This window comes from Dendrobates tinctorius, unplaced genomic scaffold (assembly GCF_039654945.1).
Source record: "Dendrobates tinctorius isolate UK_male_01 unplaced genomic scaffold, ASM3965494v1 ptg000326l, whole genome shotgun sequence".
In the NCBI taxonomy this organism is placed as follows: Eukaryota; Metazoa; Chordata; class Amphibia; order Anura; family Dendrobatidae; genus Dendrobates; species Dendrobates tinctorius.
In genome coordinates, this window is record NW_027361993.1 from 5,782,163 (window position 1) to 5,806,610 (window position 24,448).

Below are 24,448 nucleotides of genomic sequence, written 5' to 3' on the forward strand. Positions count from 1 at the left end.
AAGGTCCCGCACGGCTATAAAAAGCGCGCATGACCGTTCGGCCGTGCGCTAGTATAGACTATACTTGCTATGTGTGAATGGTGACGGATGTATGATTCTGGTGACTGACTTCTTAAGAAACCCCTTCCCTCTGATATTACGCATGTGGATAGGGAATTAGTTCAGCAGTCAGCGCCAGTCTGTGGCAAGCCTTAGGCCACTGTGCACACCGCACCTCTGCGCTAGCGTCCGACATTGCGCCTGCTTTGTAGCTGTGTCGTCCAGCGGCAGTGTCCTACGCCGCGCTGCAGTTGCAGCCCTTCTTGGCGCTCGCAGTAGTGACGCCGCACACACGGTAGGTCTAGACAGACGCAGCTCCTCTGTCTTAGGTCCTGCTCCTGTGACCTGATACCGTGTGTGCATTTATCTGAGGCCTGTGATACTAACAGGCTCATTGTTTTGTATGTTTATGTTGCGGCGCACCCGTGTGTGAACAGAGCCCGCTTTGCGCACTTCGGGTGAAGTCTAACCCGTGCGCATTATACCGCCATATTGCTTGTCTGTCATTACCTAGCAGCGGTGTAGCATCTACTGCACGGTGGACCCCGAGCGGCGAACTCACTTTATTATTTATTTTTATTTAGTGTATTCCGCCGTTCCTAACGCACGTGAGATGGGGGAAAGATGATGAATTCTGTTTTGTCCATATTAAGTTTTAAGAAGAAGGATGAAATAGCTAACAGACATTGTGGGATTCTGGTTAGTAGGGTTGTGATATCTGGTCCAGAGATGTAGGTCTGTGTGTTGTTGGCATAGAGATGCTACTGAAAGCCGTGAGAGTCTTTGAGCTGTCCGAGGCCGAAGGTGTAAATGGAGAAGAGCAGGGGCCCTAGGACTAAACCTTGCAGGACTCCTGACAAATAAGGGGTAAGGTGAGGAGGTGGTGTGTGAGTGGAGACGCTGAACATCCAGTCTGCTAGGTATGATGAGATTCAAGATAGGGCCAAGTCTGTGATGCCAAGAGATGAGAGGGTCTGTAGTAATAGGGAGTGGTCCACTGTGTCAAAGGCAGAGGACAGGTCCAGGAGGAGGAGGACAGAGTAGCGTCGCTTGGCTTTGGCGGTTAGTAGGTCATTGGTGACTTTAGTTAGGGCAGTTTAAGTGGAGTGATGTGGCCAGAAGCCAAATTGTAAGTGGTCAAGGGGGAGCAAGAAGAAAGGTGGAAGGACAGTTCAAGATGGACGTGTTCTAGTAGTTTTGAGACATAAGGGAGAAGTGATATAGGGCCATAGCTAGATACAGAGGATGGGTCAAGAGAGGGCTTTTTGAGGATCGGTGTGATTGAGGCGTATGTTGGAAGCATGAAGGGAAAACACCAGTTAGTTAGGGGTATGTGATCAGGCACAAAAGCTAAGCAGCCTACACAAAGTGCAAGTGCCAGTTGTGTTGCACTGGTGGCGTTTGGCTCTAACAGCAGCGATTGGTGCTCTTTCCGGTCTCTGCTAATAGACGCCTTAATTGCTGCTGTCAATCACTGGTCCTTCATACTTATCCATTCGTGCCCCCATCACTGCCTCCCATGACATGATCTTGAGGTGCAAATGATTTTCCATGACAGCTGGGTGCCTGCTGAAAGCCACCTTGGTTCTTATAGAGCCCAGCCACAGTATGTTCGTCATAAGAGACTGTGATCGGTCCTATTTGTCCTATTAATCGCTTATTTAAAAAAGAAAGTGTAGCAAAAGAAAGTACCCACCAAATTCTACAATTACAAACTATAGCTCGACAAATAAAAATCAAGCCCTTACTCAGGCCCAGCAACAGAAAAATAAAATAGTTATGAGTCTCAGATCACTGCAGCATCAACCAATTTTTTTCTAAGTTCTTTTTTTTAATATAGTAAAAATATAATATAAAGTACATGTTTGGTATGAATGTAATCATGTTGGCCTGGAAAAAAAATGGAAGAATTATTTCACATCACTTGGAATTTTTGCAAAGTTTTTTCAGTACATTATACGGTAAAAATGAATTCAAAACTTCAACTTGTCCTGCAAAAAAATCGAGCCCTCATATGGCTATTTTAAGTGAAAATTAAAATAATGTTATATATGTATCAAAACATATCAACCAGAACCCGATCACAGGAGACTGGAAGAGTCCAAAGTTATTTATTATTAGAATTTACTATTTTGCAAAAAAAAAACTTATGGCTCCTGGAAGAAGAGAGGAAAAAATATGAAGATGTAAAAAAACTAAAAAAACAAAAATTGGTGGTGACTTTAAAGGGGATAATATGGGACACTAAAACTCCCACCATGGACACATAATGCAATTTTATATTCTAATTCTATCCTCGTAGACATATGCCTCGAGTCATGCAACACTTTCAATTCTGAGACTCTTGAAAAGTAAGAAACAATTGACAACTATAGTCACGTCTGTACAGTATGTGTGCAGATATTAGGGGTATCCAGCTTACAGAATTACCAGGGCACCCAGCAGCTTGTAGTCACTAGCACAGCGAGTGTCGTCAAATCTTCCAATCAGAGCCCTCTTGACAGACTAACATTCGCTGTAAGTGCAGGATATGAAGGCACAAAGTGACACATTATGGCCAGCGATGGACAGGCCCAGGCTTGCCAGTCTTGGCACATCTTAACGATGGGAAGTGCAACTTCTAATTCAGTCTTCCACAGGCTGAAGGCCTCTTGAGGCTTCACTGATGCCTGGGCTGCGAAGAGCAGCCATGACGGAAATGAGAGCACTTTAATGTAATTGACTCCTGCAGTTATACTCACACTCTCCTAATCACTTCTGAGTTGTGTCAGATTGTCCGGCATGCCATGCTGCCCGCTAACTACTCCATGAGGGTACATGTGATATTAACACTCACTAGTAACCCTAAATCATAATATAAGCTTATCTAACTATTACCCATCTCCTATTTGCCGTCTACCTGTATCATTTATCTATCTGTCTACAAACACTCTGTAAGTGCTAAGATTGCAAACATTGAATATATGAAATGTGGACGCATTACTGCTATATCGATTATACCCATAAAAATGCATATAATTAGCTAATTAATTGATCAACTCATGAAAGCCCACCAGCCACGACAAAGCGGCTTTTCTTTGATGGGACCCTAACCTAGCATCATGCCTAAATGGTGTTTCCCGATGGGGAGAGAGTAAATGTGTACTGGTCCAATGGCCCCTACTCGCGTTTAACCCGCAGCTTCATCAGGGGGCTCTCCCTATCTGCACACACACCATTTAGGTGTAAGTATTACTTATCTTCATTATTCTACCAGATCTTCTATGGATAGTCATAGCACTAACCTCTTAGACTAGGGGTGGTCATCACTGTATGTTCTATACTTTCTTGTCTTTTCAAGTTTATACATGTTCGACACTTAATGTGTGTACTGGTGTAATTTGTAGGAATACTCTGCTTTTTTCTGTATGTGTTTTTTTCATATTTTTAAAATATATTTTAATAAAAGATGTTACATTTTATGAGCCCTTCCTGCACTCTTGTCTCTTTTGTTGGTTTTGATATTTACCCTAGAGTCTGTCTCTAGTAAGTTTTTCTTTATTGCTGCTCATGTTGTGTAATCATTCACAATGTAACGTTTGCAGTACACTCTGTAATATATGTGACTCTCTTTCACAGAGTGATATATCCTTTGTCTGATCCCCCCTTGGTGAAGATGTCTAATTCTTCCCCTGCTGATGAAGGGACGACATTTGAGCACCTCTGGAGTACCCTGTAAGTCGCAGCGGTGGCATGCTGCTATTCTCTTATTCATGTCTGTTACTGATGCTGGAAAGCACAGGATTCTTATTTATCTGTTACATGGGGCCTATAAGGACTGTGACAGTGACACTTGGGCCCTGGCGCTTGGAAGGACCCATAGGTTTCTGTTCCACATGCAAACACACCTGTATTTTACATTGCACACAATGCATGGGGGCCTTTATAAAATTTTGCTTTGGGGTCCAGGAGCTTCATCTTATGCCTTTGGGTGTTTCTTCTGCTTAGCTGATGATTACAGAGTTCCTACCATTGCGGTAGGTGTCCATCTCTGCGCTTGGGTAGCGCTATTACGGTATGGCAGATCTGGGTGCTACTGCTGCGCTCACTTATGACATACAGCACAGTGCCCACTATGACCAAGAAGGTGACAGTGTTTCCTCATTATAGTAAATGTCTCATTATTGTGTCTGTAAAGGATGCAGCTATAACTATAGTAATGGGATTTATTATACAGAAGTAGCAGAGCTGTGTTTGGCACTGCATTGTTAATAGGAGTCTGTCAGCCAAACCTGACATTATAAATTAAGTGCATAGCTATGAAGGAGATCTCACCCCACCTTTAGTAGCCTAATCGCTGCCTCTGGTCTTCAAAATCTGAAGCTTAATCAAACATCTTTTTCAGGGTGCTCAGTGTACCCTTGGTATGGCTAAGAAGCTCAGTGCTCTATTTCATCCACTAGTTTTCCATGTCCCCACCTGCCTCACTGGTGATTGACAGCGCTGGCTAGCCTTGAGCGAGCACTGTCTGCAGAGACAGGGGCGAGGAGGCCCTTTCAGTCAGCAGTGAGGGAGGCAGAGGTATGCAAACCAGTGGGTGGACTGATGCACCGAGTATCTGTCATGTGCCCCATCCTGTGTGATAAGGCCAGCAGGCCAGTAACTAATACAACAGGACACGGCACGTGTAATTGTCCAGTGTGACGCGGCCCGCAGGCCGGTAACTAATACAACAAGACAAAGGGGAATAGGGAAACATTTACAACGGAGGGCCCTGCAATAGGGAACGGGGAACGTGGAGACCTCCTGCACTTCCCTGAGTCAGTGTCCCTAACGCTCCTAACGTTCCCTATGCCGGTTCCGCACCTGGCGCCACTCAGGAACCTGTAGCCCTGGCACACCCTACACCTATCCCTTCCTAGGGAGCTGGGTGGTGCAGGCACTGGCCCCACCGCTGCACTAACACCAACATGAGGAAAAGTGACAAACAGGGAAACACTCAGCTTTGCTCTGATGCACTTGCTCCTGGCAACAGAGACCAACACCTGAGTGCATCTTCCTCCACCGTGTCCAACACCTGGGTGCAGCTTTACAGCAACAGCGTCCAGCACAGAGTGCCGCCTTGGAGCAACAGAGTCCAGCACTTGAGTGTAGCTGTCCAGCAACCGAGTCTAGCAAACTGAGTGCAGCTCTCAGTAACAGAGTTCAGCAAACTGAGTGCAGCTCTACACCATAGCTGCCACTTCGCCAAGCATTGCAGGAATTCTTCACTGACACCATAGCTGCCACTCCACCATGCTTTACACGAACTCCTCGCTGACACCATGGCTGCCACTCCAGGACTCTGAATGAGCCGCCCTGGACTCTCCTCCAGCTCCCCATCCAGCTCCTTCCTTCACCCAGGATGGTTGGAAAGCCCAACAATAATAATATCACCAACGTGAGTGAGCACTACTGACACACCTTTATAGAGCAAACACACCTGTTAGTGATTCCCGTGCAATTACTCTAACCACCACTGGGGGCAAACTATCTCTAAAAACACCAGTGCAATGACCATATTGGCCACCGGGGTAAAACCATCTCTAAGCACAAGTGCAATGACCATACTGGCCACCGGGGACAAAACTAACCCTGAGCAAAATAGCTCACAGGAAAAAAAAGGTTACTTGTGCATTTAATCTGTCAGATCCACCCTGGATCATGACAGTATCTTGGCCACACCCAGGGTGTACAGAACACCCTAATTATCATATTTGATTAATCTTCAGTTTCTGCAGGACAGGGGCAGCGATTAGTTCAGTAATGAAGCATTTTTTATAGAGACTATGGTCCTGATTCATAAAGAATGGAGTTGCACACTAAGAATGGTGGCTTAAAGGGAATCTGTCACCTCTTTTGTCCGCTATAAGAAGCATCTGCTGCCTTTCAGAGCTTATCTACAGCATTCTATAATGCTGTAGATAAGCCCCAGGTCCGACCTGAAAGAGAAGATAAATAAGTTTTATTATGCTCACCCGGGGGAGGGGACGGTTCGATCCGATGGGTGTCGAGGGTCCGGGGCCTCCCATCTTCTTGCGACACCGTCCTCCTGCTTGCTTCCTCGCTCTGCGCAGGTGTGCTGACATTTCCTGGCACCTGCGCACTGCAGTTCTTTGCTCTGCCCTCAACAGGGCAGATAAGTACGCTTGCGCAGAAGTGTGAGGCCGGGAGCGAGGAAGCAACAGCAGGGCGGCATCGCAAGAAGATGGGAGGCGCCGGACCCGGACCTGTGACACCCATCGGACCGGACCGGACCACACCGGACCACCCTGCAAATGAGTATAATGAAGCTTATTTTTCTTATCTTTCAGGTCGGATTGGGGTCTTATCTACAGCATTATAGAATGCTGTATATAAGCTCTGAAAGGCAGTGGCCGCATCTTATAGCAGCCAAAACAGGTGACAGGTTCCCGTTAATGATGGGCATGCTGGAGTAAGAGGCGCACGCCACCTAATGAATTAAGCGGATCTTTACAACTGGTGTTCGCCTCCGTGATCCTCGGCCACAAATTTACTCCACACAAGAAGTAGCGTAATAAAGGTGCATCTCACAAAATTAGAATATCATCAAAAAGTTAATTTATTTCAGTTCTTCAATAGAAAAAGTGAAACTCATATATTATATAGAGTCATGACAGAGTGATCTATTTCACGTGTTTATTTCTGTTAATGTTGATGACTATGGCTTGCAGCCAATGAAAACCCAAAAGTCATTATCTCAGTAAATTAGAATACTTTATAACACCAGCTTGAAAAATGATTTTAAAATCCAAAATGTTGGCCTACTGAAATGTATGTTCAGTAAATGCACTCAATACTTGGTCAGGCTCCTTTTTCACCAATTTCTGCATCAATGCAGCGTAGCATGGAGGTGATCAGCCTGTGGCACTGCTGAGGTGCTATGGAAGCCCAGGTTGCTTTGATAGCAGTCTTCAGCTCATCTGCATTGTTGGGTCTGGTGTCTCATCTTCTTCTTGACAATACCCTATAGATTCTCTATGGGGTTAAGGTCAGGCGATTTTGCTGGCCAATCAAGCACAGTGATACTGTTGTTTGTAAACCAGGTATTGTTACTTTTGGCAGTGTGGACAGGTGCCAAGTTCTGCTGGAGAATGACATTTCCATCTCCAAAAAGCTTGTTGGCAGAGGGAAGCCTAGCTTATTAGCAATAACGGCCTGGTGCTAATCACCCCATCAGTATCCCCCAAAAAACTATAATGATATACAGTTTGTTTTGGATATTTAAAGTATGTAGCAGGGCTGCAAGGCGGAGCCTTAAAGGTATTGTACATGATCAGAAAGACACAGCTGCCAAACAGATCCCGTTCACTGCAGGACCTAGAAAAGCCAGGTACACCCAGGACTTTGTATCCACCAACAGCATTTTTTGGAGTTCTCCACTTACTACAACAGGTGGATTATTATCCTATAATGCAGAGTAAGGACTCCACACACAAAATCTATGGGATATCTCTTTAGTGAGCCAAGCAGATTTCATGCCTGCTGACTGCAGGACATCCTATAAGATTCACTAAGGACCTCTGATTCACCAGCAGCAGCTTTCAAGTGGTTTCCATTTAGCACACAGAATCTATGGGCCAAAACTATACCTTTGTGTGCCATATACTTTGACTTAGTTTCCCCTAATGGATTCATAAGGAATCTGTGAGAAAATTATGGCATATAATTACTAAAAGGAATCTGTCAGCAAGCTTTTGCTATGCTATCTGAGAGCAGCATGAGGTAGGGGCTGAGATCCTGATTCCAGGGATGTGTATTTTACTAAGCTGTGATTTTGTTTCAATACAATCAGTGTTTTATCAGCAGGAGATAATCACTATAGGACTAGGTGTCATGCCTCGTGGTCCAACCACATCCCCAGCACTGATTGGCAGCTGTCAATATGCAGTGTACACAGAAAGCAGCCAATCAGTGTTGCGGGCGGGGTTATACGAGACTCAGCATTCAGTGCTCTGCTATATCTGCAGCAAAGAAAACAGTGATTGTATCACAACTGCTGCACCCAGTAAACTAAGTGATACATGGCTGGAATCAGAGTCTCAGCCCTTACATCATGCTGCTGTCAGATTACATAGCAAAACCTGCTGATAGATTCCTTTTAAATTGGTTTTCAATTTTCACTGTGTATGCTGGCAGTTGTAGTTCCACACCTGCCGTATATTTCTGGCATGCCTACTGGTAACTCACATTTTTTTTTTCTTCTTTTCGGTAGGGAACCAGACAGTAATTATTTCGATCTGCCTCAGTCAAGTCACTCAAGCAACTCCGAGGTCTCCAATCAGACGGAAGTGAACATGGACGCCTATCAAATGAGGAACATGAATGAATCCATCATGGTACGTGTGAGGTGGGAAAAATGTATGGAACAGAGGAATAAATTGTGCTCACTGTTATCCCATAGTGCAAACTGCTGAGGTTCACACATGCTTCTACTTTACTCACCCCCAGAGCTGCATTCAACAGTCTGCTATTTTCCTATCAGCTCTCAGGCATGGGAAATAAGCAGATGTGATTAGATGTCCTTCTAAAATGCTCCAGGAAGCTTCCACCACAATATTGAATGCAGCTGTGGATGTGAATGGAGCAGAATACATAGACCCCAATGCAGTAATCCGTTTTCACTAGTTTTCAGCATTTTTGTCATGTTGGTCACCAATCCTGGCTGGCTCTGCCAACTTTTTAAAACATGAATGAACCTCAGCAGAGAAGGGGCATCCCACAAATTCATCATAACTTGCTGCAAAAAAGTGGGGTAAACTATGACAGAAATGCGCCCCAGTCCTCGCATGGAGAACATTCCTTGTGGCGGTGCACGGCCGCTCAAAGATATGACAATTTCATTAAAAGGCACACGTCTGCTAAATAATTTGCCGCATCTTATTCCAGCGTCGTCCTCATTAAGAATAATGTACAAAATGCCAGTCTTGATAAACTGGGGCCATAATGTGTATTAGGATCAACAGAAGTAAAGCCAAGTGATTGCAGCGGTACTTATATTATATCCATTTTTATACTGTAAAGATATGTTTAACATGTTTGCGCCCTTAACGTACCATATGGAATCATGTATAATTTTATTGCTGCAGCGATGGTATTTTTAACACAACTGTTATTGTCATGATGCTACGACTGTTTCCGCTTTTCTGCTTGTTGCGCTGCTCCATGTGCCCATACAGGACATAGGCTCCCCCTAGAGGCTATTGCTGAGTACTACAGTTTTGTAAAAAACATATTTTTATAATCTTTGGATTAGGGCTATGTCACTTCTACAAACTTCCATTGCACAGTCACAGCCAGAAGCAGGTAACATGACTCCATGCGCTTGATATTCTCTTGTTGTGGAGGAGGGCTATTTAATCCTTTTTGCCTTATGCTCTGCTTACTTTGCTGAGTCCTCTAAAACATGGTGCGGCATGGTGGATCGCAGCACTGGGGTCCTGCGTGTTTGCGTGGGTTTCCTCCGGTTTCTCCGGTTTCCTCCCACACCCCAAATACATACTGATAGGGAATTTAGATTAGAAATAAAAAATACAGGGCGCATCCACTGTGTAAAATCCGTATCAAAAAACACATTAACAGAGAAAAAGGAAGGTGCTCACCTATTGGGGTTGTGAGAAAGTCACAACACCCATAAACGCATGAGAAGCAGCAGCAAGTCTGCACAGGGTCCTAGGACAAATTTGCAAAAACGGCGTGAAAGTGCAATGAGGACTGCGCTTGCTTCTGGTGGAGTACAAAGTTCTTTATTCAGCCAACGCGTTTCTTGAGCCTACTGGCTCACTTCATCAGGGCAGATTACATTGAAAGATAATGAAACATTCTTATAAAGAAAAAGAAAAAAAAAAAAACAAAAACTCAAAAACAATGAAACTTTATTACAAACATAAAAACACTCCAATAAAAGTGTATTAAAAAAAGAAAAAGTATAAAATTATGCAAAAATAAAAATAGAACAGAGTGCTATGAATCACGGGGTAAAAAGTGACTAAGGTTAATGAAAAAAAAGGGGGGGGGGAGGGGTGAGACCTCAAGGAGTATTAGAACCTGGCTCATGAAGTGCAAGTACCAGGTATTAGTCCACTAAACCATTGGATTTAGCTGAAGTGGTTTAAGAAAAATTTTTTAGAAATTATTTGTTTTATAAAAAACAAAATCCAGCAAAATAACTTGAAGTGGTATTAGAACCTGACTAATAAAGTGCAAGTACAGGTTGTAAAGTACGAGGTATTAGTCCACTGAACCATTAGAATAAACAGAAGTGGGTTGAAGAACATTAAAGGAATTATTTGTCAATTTATTTTGTAGGAATCAAAATTCAAAAAAAAAACTTCAAATGGTATTTTTGTAAAGAAATAGTCTTTTCATTTCATTTTATTTTGTAGAGGGAAAATCAAAATCGGACATCAGAAAAAAAAAAAAAAAAAAAAAGGGCATAAAATTGGGTAAAATGTAATAAAAGTGTATGAAAATCACAATAAGGATGAAATCAAATGAAAGCATCATTGATAATATTGAGGCCATAGCAGCCAATTGTCTTCAATTTATAGATCCAATAGACCTCTTTTCTGTTTAATGCTTGGGTTCTATTGGAAACGTGTTCAGGGATAATAATAATAATCTTTATATAGCGCTAACATATTCCGCATCGCTTTACAGTTAGCACATATTTTCATCACTGTCCCTGATGGGGCTCACAGTCTAAATTCCCTATCAGTATGTTTTTTTGGAGTGTGGGAGGAAACCGGAGTGCCCGGAGGAAACCCACGCAAACACGGGGAGAACATACAAATTCCTTGCAGATGTTGTCCTTGGTGGGATTCGAACCCAGGACTCGCTAACCACTGAGCCACCATGCTGCCCTAGGGATGTGTTCTATAGGAAAAATAATGGCTTTAGAAAAATCTCTTTGGTGAAATGAATCAAAGTGTCGTGACAGACCATGTTGTTGGTATCCAATTTTAGTGTTGTGTCTATGTGAGTTCATTCTACAATGAAGGGGTTGTGTGGTTCTCCTAACATACAATTTAGGACAAGGACACAGGATATACCCACACGTACCCTTTCTGAATTGATGGACTCCAACATCAATTCCTTCAAGTCAAGTGGGGAAAGCCCTACTTCCATACCCACTGTTAATGTCACTCCTAATTCTGCCAATGACATGGCAGCACTAATTATTGATAGAAGGTCTTCCTCCTTCCCCCTACCTTTCTTTGACCCCCCCCCCCCCCCCCCCCCCCCGCTCACCCCTGCAAAATTAGACACTACTGAGGTCTTTGATCTTGATCCTCCAGTCACCACTGATCTCATTGTTCTTAACATTGACAACCCTACTACCTCCTGTATAGACAAACTCCCTGCTGTTTCTACTGAAAAGAGGTTGATCATTAATGACCAGGTCATTATTGACAACTCAGCTGCTGGTTCATCAGCAGCAGTGTCCTTTTTTCCATCTGCATGCAATCCCATTCCCCAAGCAAAAAGAGATATCCCTTCTTTTTTTCAGAAGGTCACACTAAAAAGAAAAAATCCTATAGAGGAGCCAGAGGCCAAGGAGCAAAGAAAAAAAGGGAAAAGCGACAAACCATAAAATCAAATGTTTTTAATTTATCATCTCACCCCCTGTCCCCGGATGAGGAAGGGTTATTAAGCAAGGGACTCTCCTTCTGCCCTACAAATAAAAGCAGTGGTTTTGAATTATTTCTTGATGCCCAAAAATTAATTAGGAAACTTACCCTACTGAGACATTTTGAACTCAAAAAAGTTCATTCTAACCTTAAAACACTTCTAAGGCTGGTTTCACATTAGCGCTTTTTAAGCGCACGCACGGCCGGGGGTAGCTCCGCCCCCGAGCCGGCTCTCTGCCCGGCGTGCCCGCCCCTTGCTTGTAGCGCCACCTCCTAGCGCACAGCGGCGCCTGCGATCGGCGCACCCTATCTTTAGCATAGGGTGCGCAGATCGTGCGCAGGCCGTGCGCTAGTTGCGCTTTGACCTGCGCTGCGCACTTTTGACGGTGCGCCGTGCGCGCCAAAATCAAACTTTTCGGATTTTGGCGCGCACGGCGCACCGTCAAAAGTGCGCAGCGCAGGTCAAAGCGCAACTAGCGCACGGCCTGCGCACGATCTGCGCACCCTATGCTAAAGATAGGGTGCGCCGATCGCAGGCGCCGCTGTGCGCTAGGAGGCGGCGCTACAAGCAAGGGGCGGGCACGCCGGGCAGAGAGCCGGCTCGGGGGCGGAGCTACCCCCAGCCGTGCGTGCGCTTAAAAAGCGCTAATGTGAAACCAGCCTAACACCACAGTGGTCTCTTCCTTCCACCTTGATGTCAGAGGGAAATCCTCATTCTACCCACTAGAAAGTAGAGGACATCATGTAGAAACATTCTCTGATCTTCTATTGGATCGTCTTAATACACTACCTACACAAAATATACCAGTAAAACGGAATTTGTCCTCAATAGAACGTGTGGCATTGGAAAGATTGGAGAAAAACACGAATTTGGTTATCAAATCTGCAGATAAAGGTGGAGGGATAGTGATTCAAGATAAAACTGATTATGTGAATGAGGCTTTTAGAATTTTATCTGACAAAAAATTTTATCTGCCCATCCCCCAGAACCCCATCCCCCAAGCTACTGTTATTTACAATGATTTTATCAAAAAGGCGCATGATTCTGGGGTTCTTAATGACCATGAAAGGAAGTTTTTAACAGTTAAGAACCCCTCTACTCCTTTCCTGTACCATCTACCAAAAATACACAAGAGTACCATTAATCCACCAGGAAGACCTATTATTTCTGGTATTGACTCTCTCACCAGCAATATATCATTTTATATAGATAGAATCATGCAGCCTCATGTCCTACAGCTCCCCAGTTTTTTATAGGATTCTACACAATTGATCAACCTAACTAACAATATACCTTGGAAAAATTCTTATGTTTTTATTTCATTTGATGTATCTGCTTTGTATTCCAATATTGATCACCAACTGGGTTTGAGCTGTTTTAAAAAATTTCTACTTACTGACAGTCGATTGTCTGACCCTCAAAAGGATTTTATTTTTAATGGGATGGATTTTATTTTACATAATAACTTTTTTACTTTTCTGGGGGATTTTTATCATCAGATCAGAGGCACCGCTATGGGATCATGGGTCGCGCCAACTTATGCTAATCTTTTTATGGGGGTCTTTGAGAATACTTTTATTACCATTGATTCATTTCTAGAGGGCGTGGTTTTATATAAAAGATACATTGATGATTTATTCTTAATCTTTGACACCAGTTTTATTCCAGTTGACGTCTTTACTTCTTCCATACAGAACAACATATGGGGTTTGGAGTTCACCCCCCACATTAGTAATACCCAGATGGACTTCCTTGATATCACCTTTTATATAAAAAACTCCAAAATTTATACCAAAACTTTTTTTAAGAAGGTAGACTCCAATAGTTATGTCCATTTTAAGAGCAGCCACTATTCTAAATGGCTTTTTAACATTCCTCATAATCAATTTCAGAGAATCCGAAAGAACTGTACAGAAGATGAGGATTTTAATAATCAGGCTGAGGTCCTCAAGGGAAGATTCCTGGCTCAAAAATACCCTTCCCAATTGGTTCATTCTACTTTTAATAATGTTTCAAAAAATTTTAACCAGCAAATTCTTTTAAGTGGGAGATCTAAAGAAAAAGATACACATGCTAACTATCAGGCCAATTTTATCACTACCTACAACTCCCAACATAAGGAGATTAAAAATATACTAGGGGACCTATGGTACATTATCCAAAACGATCCTGTACTTAATAAAGTTCTTCCTGACAAACCTACTGTTACATTTAAGAAGGCCAGATCACTAAAAAATCATCTGGCCCCTAGCAGATTGAGCCAATATACTCCCGACAATCATACCGGCTTGACATCAGGCATTTTTAGATGCCAGAGGCCCAGGTGTAGCCTTTGCAGTAATATTGCCCATAATACTTTCATCTTTTCACATCCATTCACCTCAGAAAAATTCACCATCACTAATCACCTGTCCTGTGTGTCTGCCTTTGTTATTTATGTTATCCTGTGTCCTTGTCCTAAATTGTATGTTGGGAGAACCACACAACCCCTTCATTGTAGAATGAACTCACATAGACACAACACTAAAATTGGATACCAACAACATGGTCTGTCACGACACTTTGATTCATTTCACCAAAGAGATTTTTCTAAAGCCATCATTTTTCCTATAGAACACATCCCTGAACACGTTTCCAATAGAACCCAAGCATTAAACAGAAAAGAGGTCTATTGGATCTATAAATTGAAGACAATTGGCTCCTATGGCCTCAATATTATCAATGATGCTTTCATTTGATTTCATCCTTATTGTGATTTTCATACACTTTTATTACATTTTACCCAATTTTATGCCCTTTTTTTTTTTTTTTTTTTCTGATGTCCGATTTTGATTTTCCCTCTACAAAATAAAATGAAAAGACTATTTCTTTACAAAAATACCATTTGAAGTTTTTTTTTTGAATTTTGATTCCTATAAAATAAATTGACAAATAATTCCTTTAATGTTCTTCAAACAACTTCTGTTTATTCTAATGGTTCAGTGGACTAATACCTCGTACTTTACAACCTGTACTTGCACTTTATTAGTCAGGTTCTAATACCACTTCAAGTTATTTTGCTGGATTTTGTTTTTTATAAAACAAATAATTTCTAAAAAATTTTTCTTAAACCACTTCAGCTAAATCCAATGGTTTAGTGGACTAATACCTGGTATTTGCACTTTACAGCATACATCTGCACTTCATGAGCCAGGTTCTAATACTCCTTGAGGTCTCACCCCTCCCCCCCCCTTTTTTTTCATTAACCTTAGTCACTTTTTACCCCGTGATCCATAGCACTCTGTTCTATTTTTATTTTTGCTTAATTTTATACTTTTTCTTTTTTAATACACTTTTATTGGAGTGTTTTTATGTTTGTAATAAAGTTTCATTGTTTTTGAGTTTTTTTTGTTTGTTTTTTTGACCTTTGTTGATGTCATTTAACCCTGCATTGGCGCCAATTTTTTTTTTTTTTTTCTCTATAAGAATGTTTCATTATCTTTCAATGTAATCTGCCCTGATGAAGTGAGCCAGTAGGCTCAGGAAACGCGTTGGCTGAATAAAGAACTTTGTACTCCACCAGAAGCAAGCGCAGTCCTCATTGCACTTTCACGCCGTTTTAGGGAATTTAGATTGTGAGCCCCATCGGGGACAGTGATCATTATGCATGTAAGGCGCTGTGGAATTAATGGCACTATATAAATGAGTAAAATAAATAAATAAACATATATATGTTTTAGAGGAATCAGCAAAGTACAATTAAGTATATATATATATATATATATATACAGCTCTGGAAAAAATTAAGAGAGCATCACACCAAAACCCTGCCATGGGCAGCTCATTCTCCAGACCTGAACCCCATTGAAAACCTCTGGAATGTAATCAAGAGGATGATGGATAGTCACAAGCCATCAAAGAAGAACTGCTTACATTTTTGCGCCAGAAGCAGTGTGAAAGACTGGTGGAAAGCAGCCAAGACGCATGACCGCTGTGATTAACAATCATGGTTATTCCACAAACATTGATTCCTGAACTCTTACTGAGTTACATCATTAGTATTGTTCTTTCTAAATGATTAAAAACTTGTTTTCTTTGCATTATTTGAGGTCTGAAAGCACTGGTTCTTTTATGTAATATTGACCATTTCTCATTTTTAGAAAAAAAAACAAACACTAAATTTAGTGCTTGGAAATTCGGAGACATGTTGTCAGAAGTTTATAGAATAAAAGAACAATTTACATTTTACCCAAAAATATACCTATAAAGAGAAAAATCAGACAAACTGAACATTTTGCAGTGGTCTCTTAATTTTTGCCAGAGCTGTATATATATCACTAAGAGCAAGCTCAATTCTGTGAGTCAATTGTCAATTTATATTCCATGTAATAAAATGGTTTCTCATCACTTAAATATGTTTTACTTTGTTGGAAAATTCTCTTTGCAGGGGTAAATATTGCTAGCAAAGCAGGGCTTTGTCCAAGCATGATCACTGGCAGAGATTCCCGCTGAATTGTACAGCAATTCTAAAATTCTCAAGAAAAGTTTATGCCATGACACGTAGAGTTGGCACCATCACAAGTGGCGCCAATTCTCCAAGAATGAGACCTGGTCTGTTATGTGGCTCCGCATGGACTTGCTGCAAGTTTAATCTAAACATGTTTATTAAATTCTCTTCTTATTTAATTTAAAAAAATGTAAAGTTTGCTACTGTCCAACAAACACGGTAATAGATATTAAATAGATAAATAAATAATATAAATACATATATAGATAGGTATATAGATATGATTCCAAAAATATGGCAGCACTCCAAGATTCAAGTAAAAAGAAAAAGTTGTGCCTTTATTGAGCCACAGCTGTAACCACATGGCTTAATAAAGCCACAAGGTTTTCTTTTTACTTGAATCTTGGAGTCCTGCCATTTTTTTACATCCTATCTACATGTGGATTTGATTTAAATCCCTGGAGTTGCACCCTCTGTTATTATGTTGCTGCTTCAGCCTTTCTTTACATACATAGATAGAATGGATGGATAGATAGAGAGATACTACAAAAAACAAAAACCTGACCAGCACCTCCATGTGAAGCCTCTTTCACACATCAGTGTCTGCAGTATGAGTGGTGAGAGTTTTCACATGTATCAGAGACACGCACACACGGAGACCCATTCTATGCACATATCAGTGTGTTTCCACGGACCGTGTGTCCATGGACAAAACACACTGAAATGTCCGTTTTTTACCATCAGCACGGACAACAAAACGTCCCACACACGGAGAACACACATTGATATCCTCCGTTTGACACGCACCGGTGCCGGGGAAGAAGCGCTACAGTAAGTATTGTTCCCCGGCGGCAGGTGATGAAGACGGCTCTCATCATTCTCCCCTGCTCTGCTGGCGATCGGCGAGCAGGGGAGAATGATGAGCGTTATATTAAAGTCCGAATAACAACCGGTGGGGGCTTTTGGGACTCTTACCCCCATCATCCAACACCTGCTGCCACTAATAACAGTGACAGTAGGTGTGGATGATCGGGGTATTCCACAGCCGCTGGCTGCGATTTAACTAAATCAATGGATGAAAAACACGACTTGGGTTCTCCCCTGTTTTCTTTAACCAACCAGGCAAAACTCACAGCTGGGGGCTGCAACCCTCAGCTGTCAGCTTCAACAAGGTTGGTTATCAAGAATAGAGGGGTCTCCACACTGTTTTTATTAAATATTTAAATAAATAATTAGAAAAATCGGAGTGGGATCCCCCCCATTTTTCACAACCAGCCTTGCTAAAGCAGACAACTGGGGGACACACGTATTACACTCGCGGCTGTGAGCACAATCCCCATCTGTGGACCTCAGGCATTCAGACTATCCTCATGGAGGTGGTTTCTAATGGTTTGTGCAGACACATGCACATTTGTGGCCTGCTGGAGGTCATTTTGCAGGGCTCTGGCATTGCTCCTCCTGTTCCTCCTTGCACAAAGGCTGAGGTAGCGGTCCTGCTGGTGGGTTGTTGCCCTCCTACGGCACCCTCCACGTCTCCTGGTGTACTAGCCTGTCTCCTGGTAGTGCCTCCACCCTCTGGACACTACGCTGACAGACACAGCAAACCTTCTTGTCACAGCTCGCATTGATGTGCCATCCTGGTTGAGCTGCACTACCTGAGCCACTTCTGTGGGTTGTAGAGTCCGTCTCATGCTACCATGAGTGTGAAAGCACAACCAACATTCAAAAGTGACCAAAACATCAGCCAGAAAGCATTGGTACTGAGATGTGGTCTGTGGTCCCCACCTGCAGAACCACTCCTTTATTGAGGGTTTCTTGATAATTGCCAATAATTTCCATCTGTTGTATATTCCATTTGCACAACAGCATGTGAAATTGATTGTCAATCAGTGTTGCTTCCTAAGTGGACAGTTTGATTTCACAGAAGTTTGATTTACTTGGAGTTACATTCTGTTGTTTAAGTGTTCCCTTTATTTTTATGAGCAGTGTAGTATGTGCTGTTCCATTTTTTTCTAACTAGATAATATATAGATAGATATGAGATAGATAATAATAATTATTATTTATTTATATAGCACCATTGATTCCATGGTGCTGTACATGAGAAGGGGTAACATACAAAGTACAGATATCACTTACAGTAAACAAACTAACAATCACAGACTGATATAGAAGGGAGAGAGAACCCTGCCCTTTCAGGCTTACATTCTACAGGATGATGGGGAAGTAGACAGTAGGTTGGGGGGTTGCAGCAGCTCCAGTGATGGTGAGGTGGTAGCTCCAGTAGTGGTGAGGAGGCAGCGGGGATCATTGCAGGCTGTAAGCTTTCCTGAAGAGATGGGTTTTCAGGTTCCGTCTGAAGGATCCGATTGTGGTTGATAGTCGGACATGTTGGGGCAAAGAATTCCAGAGGATGGGGGCTATTCGGGAGAAGTCTTGGAGGCGGTTGGGTGAGGAGCGAATAAGTGTGGAGGAGAGAAGGAGGTCTTGAGAGGACCGGAGATTGCGTGAAGAAAAATATTGGGAGATAAGTTCAGAGATATATGGAGGAGACAGGTTATAAATGGCCTTGTAGGTCAGTAATAGTAAATTGATTTGGTTATGCTGAGGGAATGGGAGCCAGTGAAGAGATTTGCAGAGGGGAGAAGCGGAGGAGTAGCGAGGAGAGAGATGAATTAATCGGGCAGCAGAGTTAAGGATGGACTGGAGAGGTGCGAGGCGAGGGTGTTAGCAGGGAGGCCACAGAAAAGGATGTTGCAATAGTCGAGGCGGGAGATAATGAGGGCATGTACAAGCATTTTAGTAGAATGAGGGTTGAGGAAGGGATGGATTCAGGAAATATTTTTGAGCTGGAGGTGACAGGAGGTGGAGAGAGCTTGGATGTGCGGTTTGAAGGACAGGGCAGAGTCAAGAGTTTCTCTGAGGCAGCAGACCTCTGGTACAGGGGAAAACTTGATGTCGTCAATTGTTATAGATAGGTCGGGTAAGGAAGATCTGCGAGATGGTGGAAAGATGATCACTTCAGATTTGTCCACATTGAGTTTGAGGAAGTGAGAGGAGAAGAAGGAGGACATGGCTGATAGACACTTCGGGATTCTGGACAGCAGAGAGGTGACGTCTGGTCCAGAGAGGTAGATCTGAGTATCATCGGCATAAAGGTGGTACTGGAATCCTTGGGACTTTACGAGTTGCCCCAAGCCAAGTGTATAGATTGAGAAGAGTAGAGTCCTAGAACAGAGCCTTGGGGGACTCCAACAGAGAGAGGGTGGGATGAGGAGGTAGTGTGGGAGTGGGAGACACTGAATGTGCAGTTGGAAAGGTATGAGGAGATCCAGGATAGGGCGAGGTCTTTGATGCCAAACGAGGAGAGGATCTGTAGTAGTAGGTATTGGTCAACTGTGTCGAAGGCAGAGGACAGGTCTAGAAGGAGGAGCATAGAGTATTGCCCGTTATCTTTGGCTGTAAGTAGGTCGTTGGTAATTTTGGTCAGGGCTGTCTGAGAGGAATGATGGGGACGGAAACCAGATTGTAGATTGTCAAAGAGCAAGTTAGATGAGAGGTGGGAGGAAAGTTCAGCATGGACATGCTGTTCCAGGAGTTTAGAAGCGAATGGGAGCAGCGATATTGGGCGATAGCTGGACATGGCTGTTGGGTCGAGTGTTGGCTTTTTAAGGATAGGCGTGATTGTGGCATGCTTGAAAGCAGAAGGGAAGGTACCAGAAGTTAGTGATAGGTTGAAGAGGTGGGTTAGAGATGGGATAACAGAAGTGGTGATGTTGGGGAGGAGGTGGGATGGGATAGGGTCAAGTGCACAAGTGGTGAGGTGCGATTTGGAGAGAAGATGAGCAAGCTCCCCATCAGTGATGTTAGGTAGGGAGGTTATGGGGTTTGGGCATTGGTCTGGCGTTGCAAAGGGGTTGTGGTGATTGAGCAATAAAGACTTGCCATGTTTGGTCTATCTCGTTTTTGAAGTGTGTTGTAAAGTAATATCTATCTATAATAGATAGATAGATATTTATATAGATAGATATGAATACATAGATAAATATAATTTAAATAGATAGCATAGATGGAAAAAGAAAGAAAGATAGATGTTATGTGTAGATATTGAATAAATAAATATTTGATAGATATTGTGGTGTAGTGTCCACTGTGTCCGCTAGGGGGCACTGTGTGGGTGTCCCAGGACGGGCGTATAGCCATATCCAGGGTGGTAATAGGAGCAGGGTCCTAAATGACCGTTATGAATCCCAAGATGGGTAGCCTTGGGATGAAGTCTTGGTTATGTGTTGATCAGCAGAGTTACTGCTGATGTTCTGTGCCAATGTGTTAGTGAAGCCTTTACGTGGTTGGTGAGACGGGTGGGACCAATCACCTACAAATCCACCCGGGGTGTGTGTCTAAAACGCCCATAGTGAACAGTATGTGTGTGAATGATTGTAGGACCTGCGATGAGGTCATAGCCATGTGATCTGGTGAGCGTGGCTACGGACCATATAAGGTGACCAGGGTAGGTCACATGAGTGAATGCTTGGACCCGGTTGGAAGGTCTCGTCTGGCTGACATGCAGGAAGATGTGTCTGCCTTCCTGAATGTACGTGGGGACGCTGTGTATCACAGCTGCATTTGTCTGAGAGTTCCCAGGAGAGGGAATGAATGTCAGGACTGAGAAGCAGCTATGAGGTAACCCGGACAGGGGAAATAGCTGTGAGGCTAGAGAGCCTGTGTACCAGACATAACAAAGCCTGTGTGACCACAGGGTTAACAGAGCGGAGCTCTGTCATGGATGCTATGCTTTTTTGATATGAACTTTCTGTTGCTGTTCATGGTTTATGATGCCTAATAAACCGCATGGACTGTTGGTGTTATATGAGAAACCAATTGGTGGAGAATGCGAAGGGCACTGTTGTAGCCTTGTTGCTAGGGGCAACGGACGAGGTCTGCAAAATTCAGTTGCTAAGGGCAACGGTTTCCAAAAGCACATGTTGCAGTGCTGGCAACGCTGAGCCAGGAAGGCGGACAGTCTTGAAAACCGTGTGATATGCTGACCGGGGTCAGTGGAAGAGATTTATAGGACACCTCTGCGGTAGAGGGGTCCGAGAACCTGCGTGGCCAACAGGTGACGGTTGTGAAAACCGTGTGGTATACTGACCGGAGTCAGAGAAAAGAGACTGTGGTTAAATTGTGGATACCTCTGAGGAGAAGAGGCGCCCGAGTACCTGTGTGGCCGTCATCAACAGGTAACAGAGAGGGGTCTGTGTTGTACTGACCGGGGTCAGTGAGAAAGACTGTGTACCTGGAGGGTTCAGTGTGCAAGGTCCTGGAGGGTCAGTGTTGGGCGGTTCTGGGAGAAGAATCGGATCCCTGGAGCATGTGCTGTGACCTTGAACTTGGTGAGGCATGAATGTTGGACAGTCTCAGGCAGAGACGGATGTCTTAAATAGCACCCGCTGAGCCCCTGGACCTGGTGAGGCCGGTGTGTTGGGAAACCCTGGGTGGAGGGTCGGTTCCATGAATAGCACCCGGTGCGCCCTGTGTGTTGGACGGTCTCAGGAGGAGATGGATGTCCTGAATAGCACACAGACAGGACACGTGTGTTTTTGTGTTGTGTTTTTTTTCTCTTTTCCCTTTCAAGTCAGCTTGCGGTGGCTCAGTGGGGTCAAGAAGGTGACAAGCGGCTTGCTGTAACTTGTCAGGGTTATGAAGGTGACAAGCGGCTTGCTGTAACTCGGCGGGGTTGCGAAGGTGACAAGCGGCTTGCTGTAACTCAGCGGGGTTACGAAGTTGACACCAGCAGCTGTTTGTGAGCGGCAGCCAAAGGTGTCGGTGATTGGTGACAGCAGGAGCTGTGGCAGTGCCAGCAGGAGCTGGTGTGGTATTGTAAAAGACATAAACTTGGTATTGTAAAAGACATAAATTGTTTTGGTGCGAACTGTGGTCTAAGGAGACCTGTAGAAAGGACATGGGGAAATCCCGAAAGGGGGCGGTGACCCAAATCAGGGTGGTAACCTCAAAAGGGGTGGAGTCCCAAAAGGGGATAGTCGCCCAAAAGGGGGTGGAGTCCCGGGGAATGGGGGCGGAGCATCCCAACGTGAAGGGGGTGGAACAGATGAACTGTTGCCAGGAGCAAATGTCCTATGTCGGTCCAATGTGCCTGGTGAACTACCCAGCCGGCACGATGCTATGGGGGTGTGGCCTCCAGGTAAATAATGAAGAGATAGTTGGTCTGGTCGACCCGGAGAGCCAGGTGACTCTGCTAAGGGTTGCTCCTGAGTTATCCAGCAGAAAGGTTGGGGTCACTTGCAACGACGGGGGTACTAAGGATTGTCCAGTCGCCCGGGTAGTCTTTGAGACAGGCTGGGACATCGAGGGACAGGATGTCACAATAGTCCCGAATCTGTCCTGTCCAGTGGTTATAGGCTGAGATTCTAGACTGTTCTCTGGCTTGTGGGAGAGGGGAGTTCCTCTACAGCAAGGGAATGGAGACGTTTCAACTGTTGGGTTAGCAGACATTGAGACGGTGACGCTTGCTAAAGTGGACAAGTCAGTTGTAGAAGTGACCGGAAGAAGGGGTACATCTGCCCAACTTACGGACCTGACGTCTCGTGACAGGACTAATGGTGGGCTGGGAGATGAGGTGACTGGAGCGGATACACAGTCACAGGGTAACTGGAGGGTTCACTCGGATGATCGGGGTGACTCAGTCTCTGGGGGTGACTGTGGCTCTGAGAGAGAAAGGGAGCACAGACTAGAAGAGCTAGAGAAGGAAGTCTCTGAGCTCAAAGATCACCTGGCATCGTGGCAAGGTGTGAATAAGATCCTCAGAGAAGAAGTAGGAGTACTCACAGAAACTGTAAGAGGTCTTCTGTGGGAGAAGAACTGGGACGAAGACTTACAGCGGTCAGGCCCAAGTGATGAACAGAGTGGAGACAAGAAGAAACTGAAAAGTATGGAAGCAGAGATGATTCATATGCAGGAGGAGCTTGCTGCTGCATAGCGTGCTAAAAGGCAAGCACAGCAGGAAAGAGATGAACTGGCCGATGAAATTGCCAACAACAGTGGTAAAGGTGCTCTGGCTTTGGGAGAAAAGAAGCATTTAGAGTCTCGCATTGCACAGCTTGAAGAAGAATTGGAGGAAGAACAAGGCAACGTTGAATTAGCCAATGACAGGCTGAGAAAGGCCACACTTCAGGTTGACCAGATGAATGTGGGTCGCCCTCCCAGGGCTGTGGGGTACTCGGTACCGGGCCGGTGTCAGGGGGATGTGTCACAGCAGCGGTGACCCGGTCCATGGCCCTGGGCGCCCAAGCAATGGGGAGATGTAGATAATGGTAGGATAGTTTGTGACGCCACCCGTGGTGTTTGGCAAATATGATGTTGGGACAATGCTGCATACAGATCCACTGGGACTGATCGTATGTGCAGCTTAGATGGTAAAGCTCCCAGAGGTGGAGCTGTAGTCCCAGGGCAGTGTAGATGTAGCTGGCACGGGGATGTAGCAGTGCCGAAAGCGTAGGGAACAGACAAGACACAGCGATTGTAGTTTCTGTACCTTTACTGAGTATATGCAGTCCAGAGTCCTGATTACAGATGGTATTGGGGCAGGTTAGCCTGGAAGCAGATCAGGATTCTTTCTCAGTAGAAGGGCTGTGCAGTCTCCTTCCTAGCGCTTTGTAGTGTGAAGCACTCCAGTACTTAGTTACTCTGAAATGCCTCTCTTCAGATGTGCCTAGAACTATACTTGTATGACAGACAGCTGTAGCCTCTCTCGGGGACTCCTCTCTTCAGTCCTGGCTCTCTATTCAATTGCTGTTGTGTCCCAAGTCTTTGCTGGGTGCAGAGCATTTACAGCCTCCTACTCCTCTGGTATCTGTGGCAGGACCGTCAGTATCCGTACCACCATGGAGACCAGGCTCCAGTTCTGTGCGCTCTCAAACTGAGGGAGCTCTCCTTCTGCAGCTCAACCTCTCAGCTTCGCACCTCCCATCTGCACACTTCACTCTCCGCAGACTATCTCCTCTTTCTTCCTCCTGGCCCTCAGAGGACACTCCTCTCCAGAATCCTGGTTCAGAGTTCCCCCTGCTGGCCAGGAGTGGAACTGTGTTGCATGCATTAGGTTAACTGCTGGAGAGACCCATCACTGCTTCCAAGCCTGGCATTACCCTCCCCTGGAGGAAGGCAAAGCCAGTGTGGCGACCATACCCCTGGGGGCGCCACAAATGCTGATCTGAATACAGAACGTAGTAATGCTCA

At 44.2% G+C, this 24,448-nt stretch overlaps 1 protein-coding gene across 4 annotated transcripts in view; it reads left to right on the top strand.

Annotated features, from left to right (window-relative positions):
* The first annotated feature begins 3,662 nt into the window (after nt 1–3,662).
* The window catches only part of TP73 (tumor protein p73), a 187,916-nt gene continuing 167,130 nt past the window's right edge, over nt 3,663–24,448 (top strand). For 2 of the 4 annotated variants that reach the window (XM_073561712.1, XM_073561713.1), the window contains exons 1-2: nt 3,663–3,753; nt 8,294–8,417. In XM_073561712.1, coding sequence (XP_073417813.1) covers nt 3,695–3,753; nt 8,294–8,417 — 183 coding nt within the window. In that variant the 5' untranslated portion in view covers nt 3,663–3,694. Of the gene's footprint in view, nt 3,754–8,202; nt 8,418–24,448 lie in introns of those variants that run through there. The other 2 variants (XM_073561709.1, XM_073561710.1) reach the window with 2 other exon arrangements.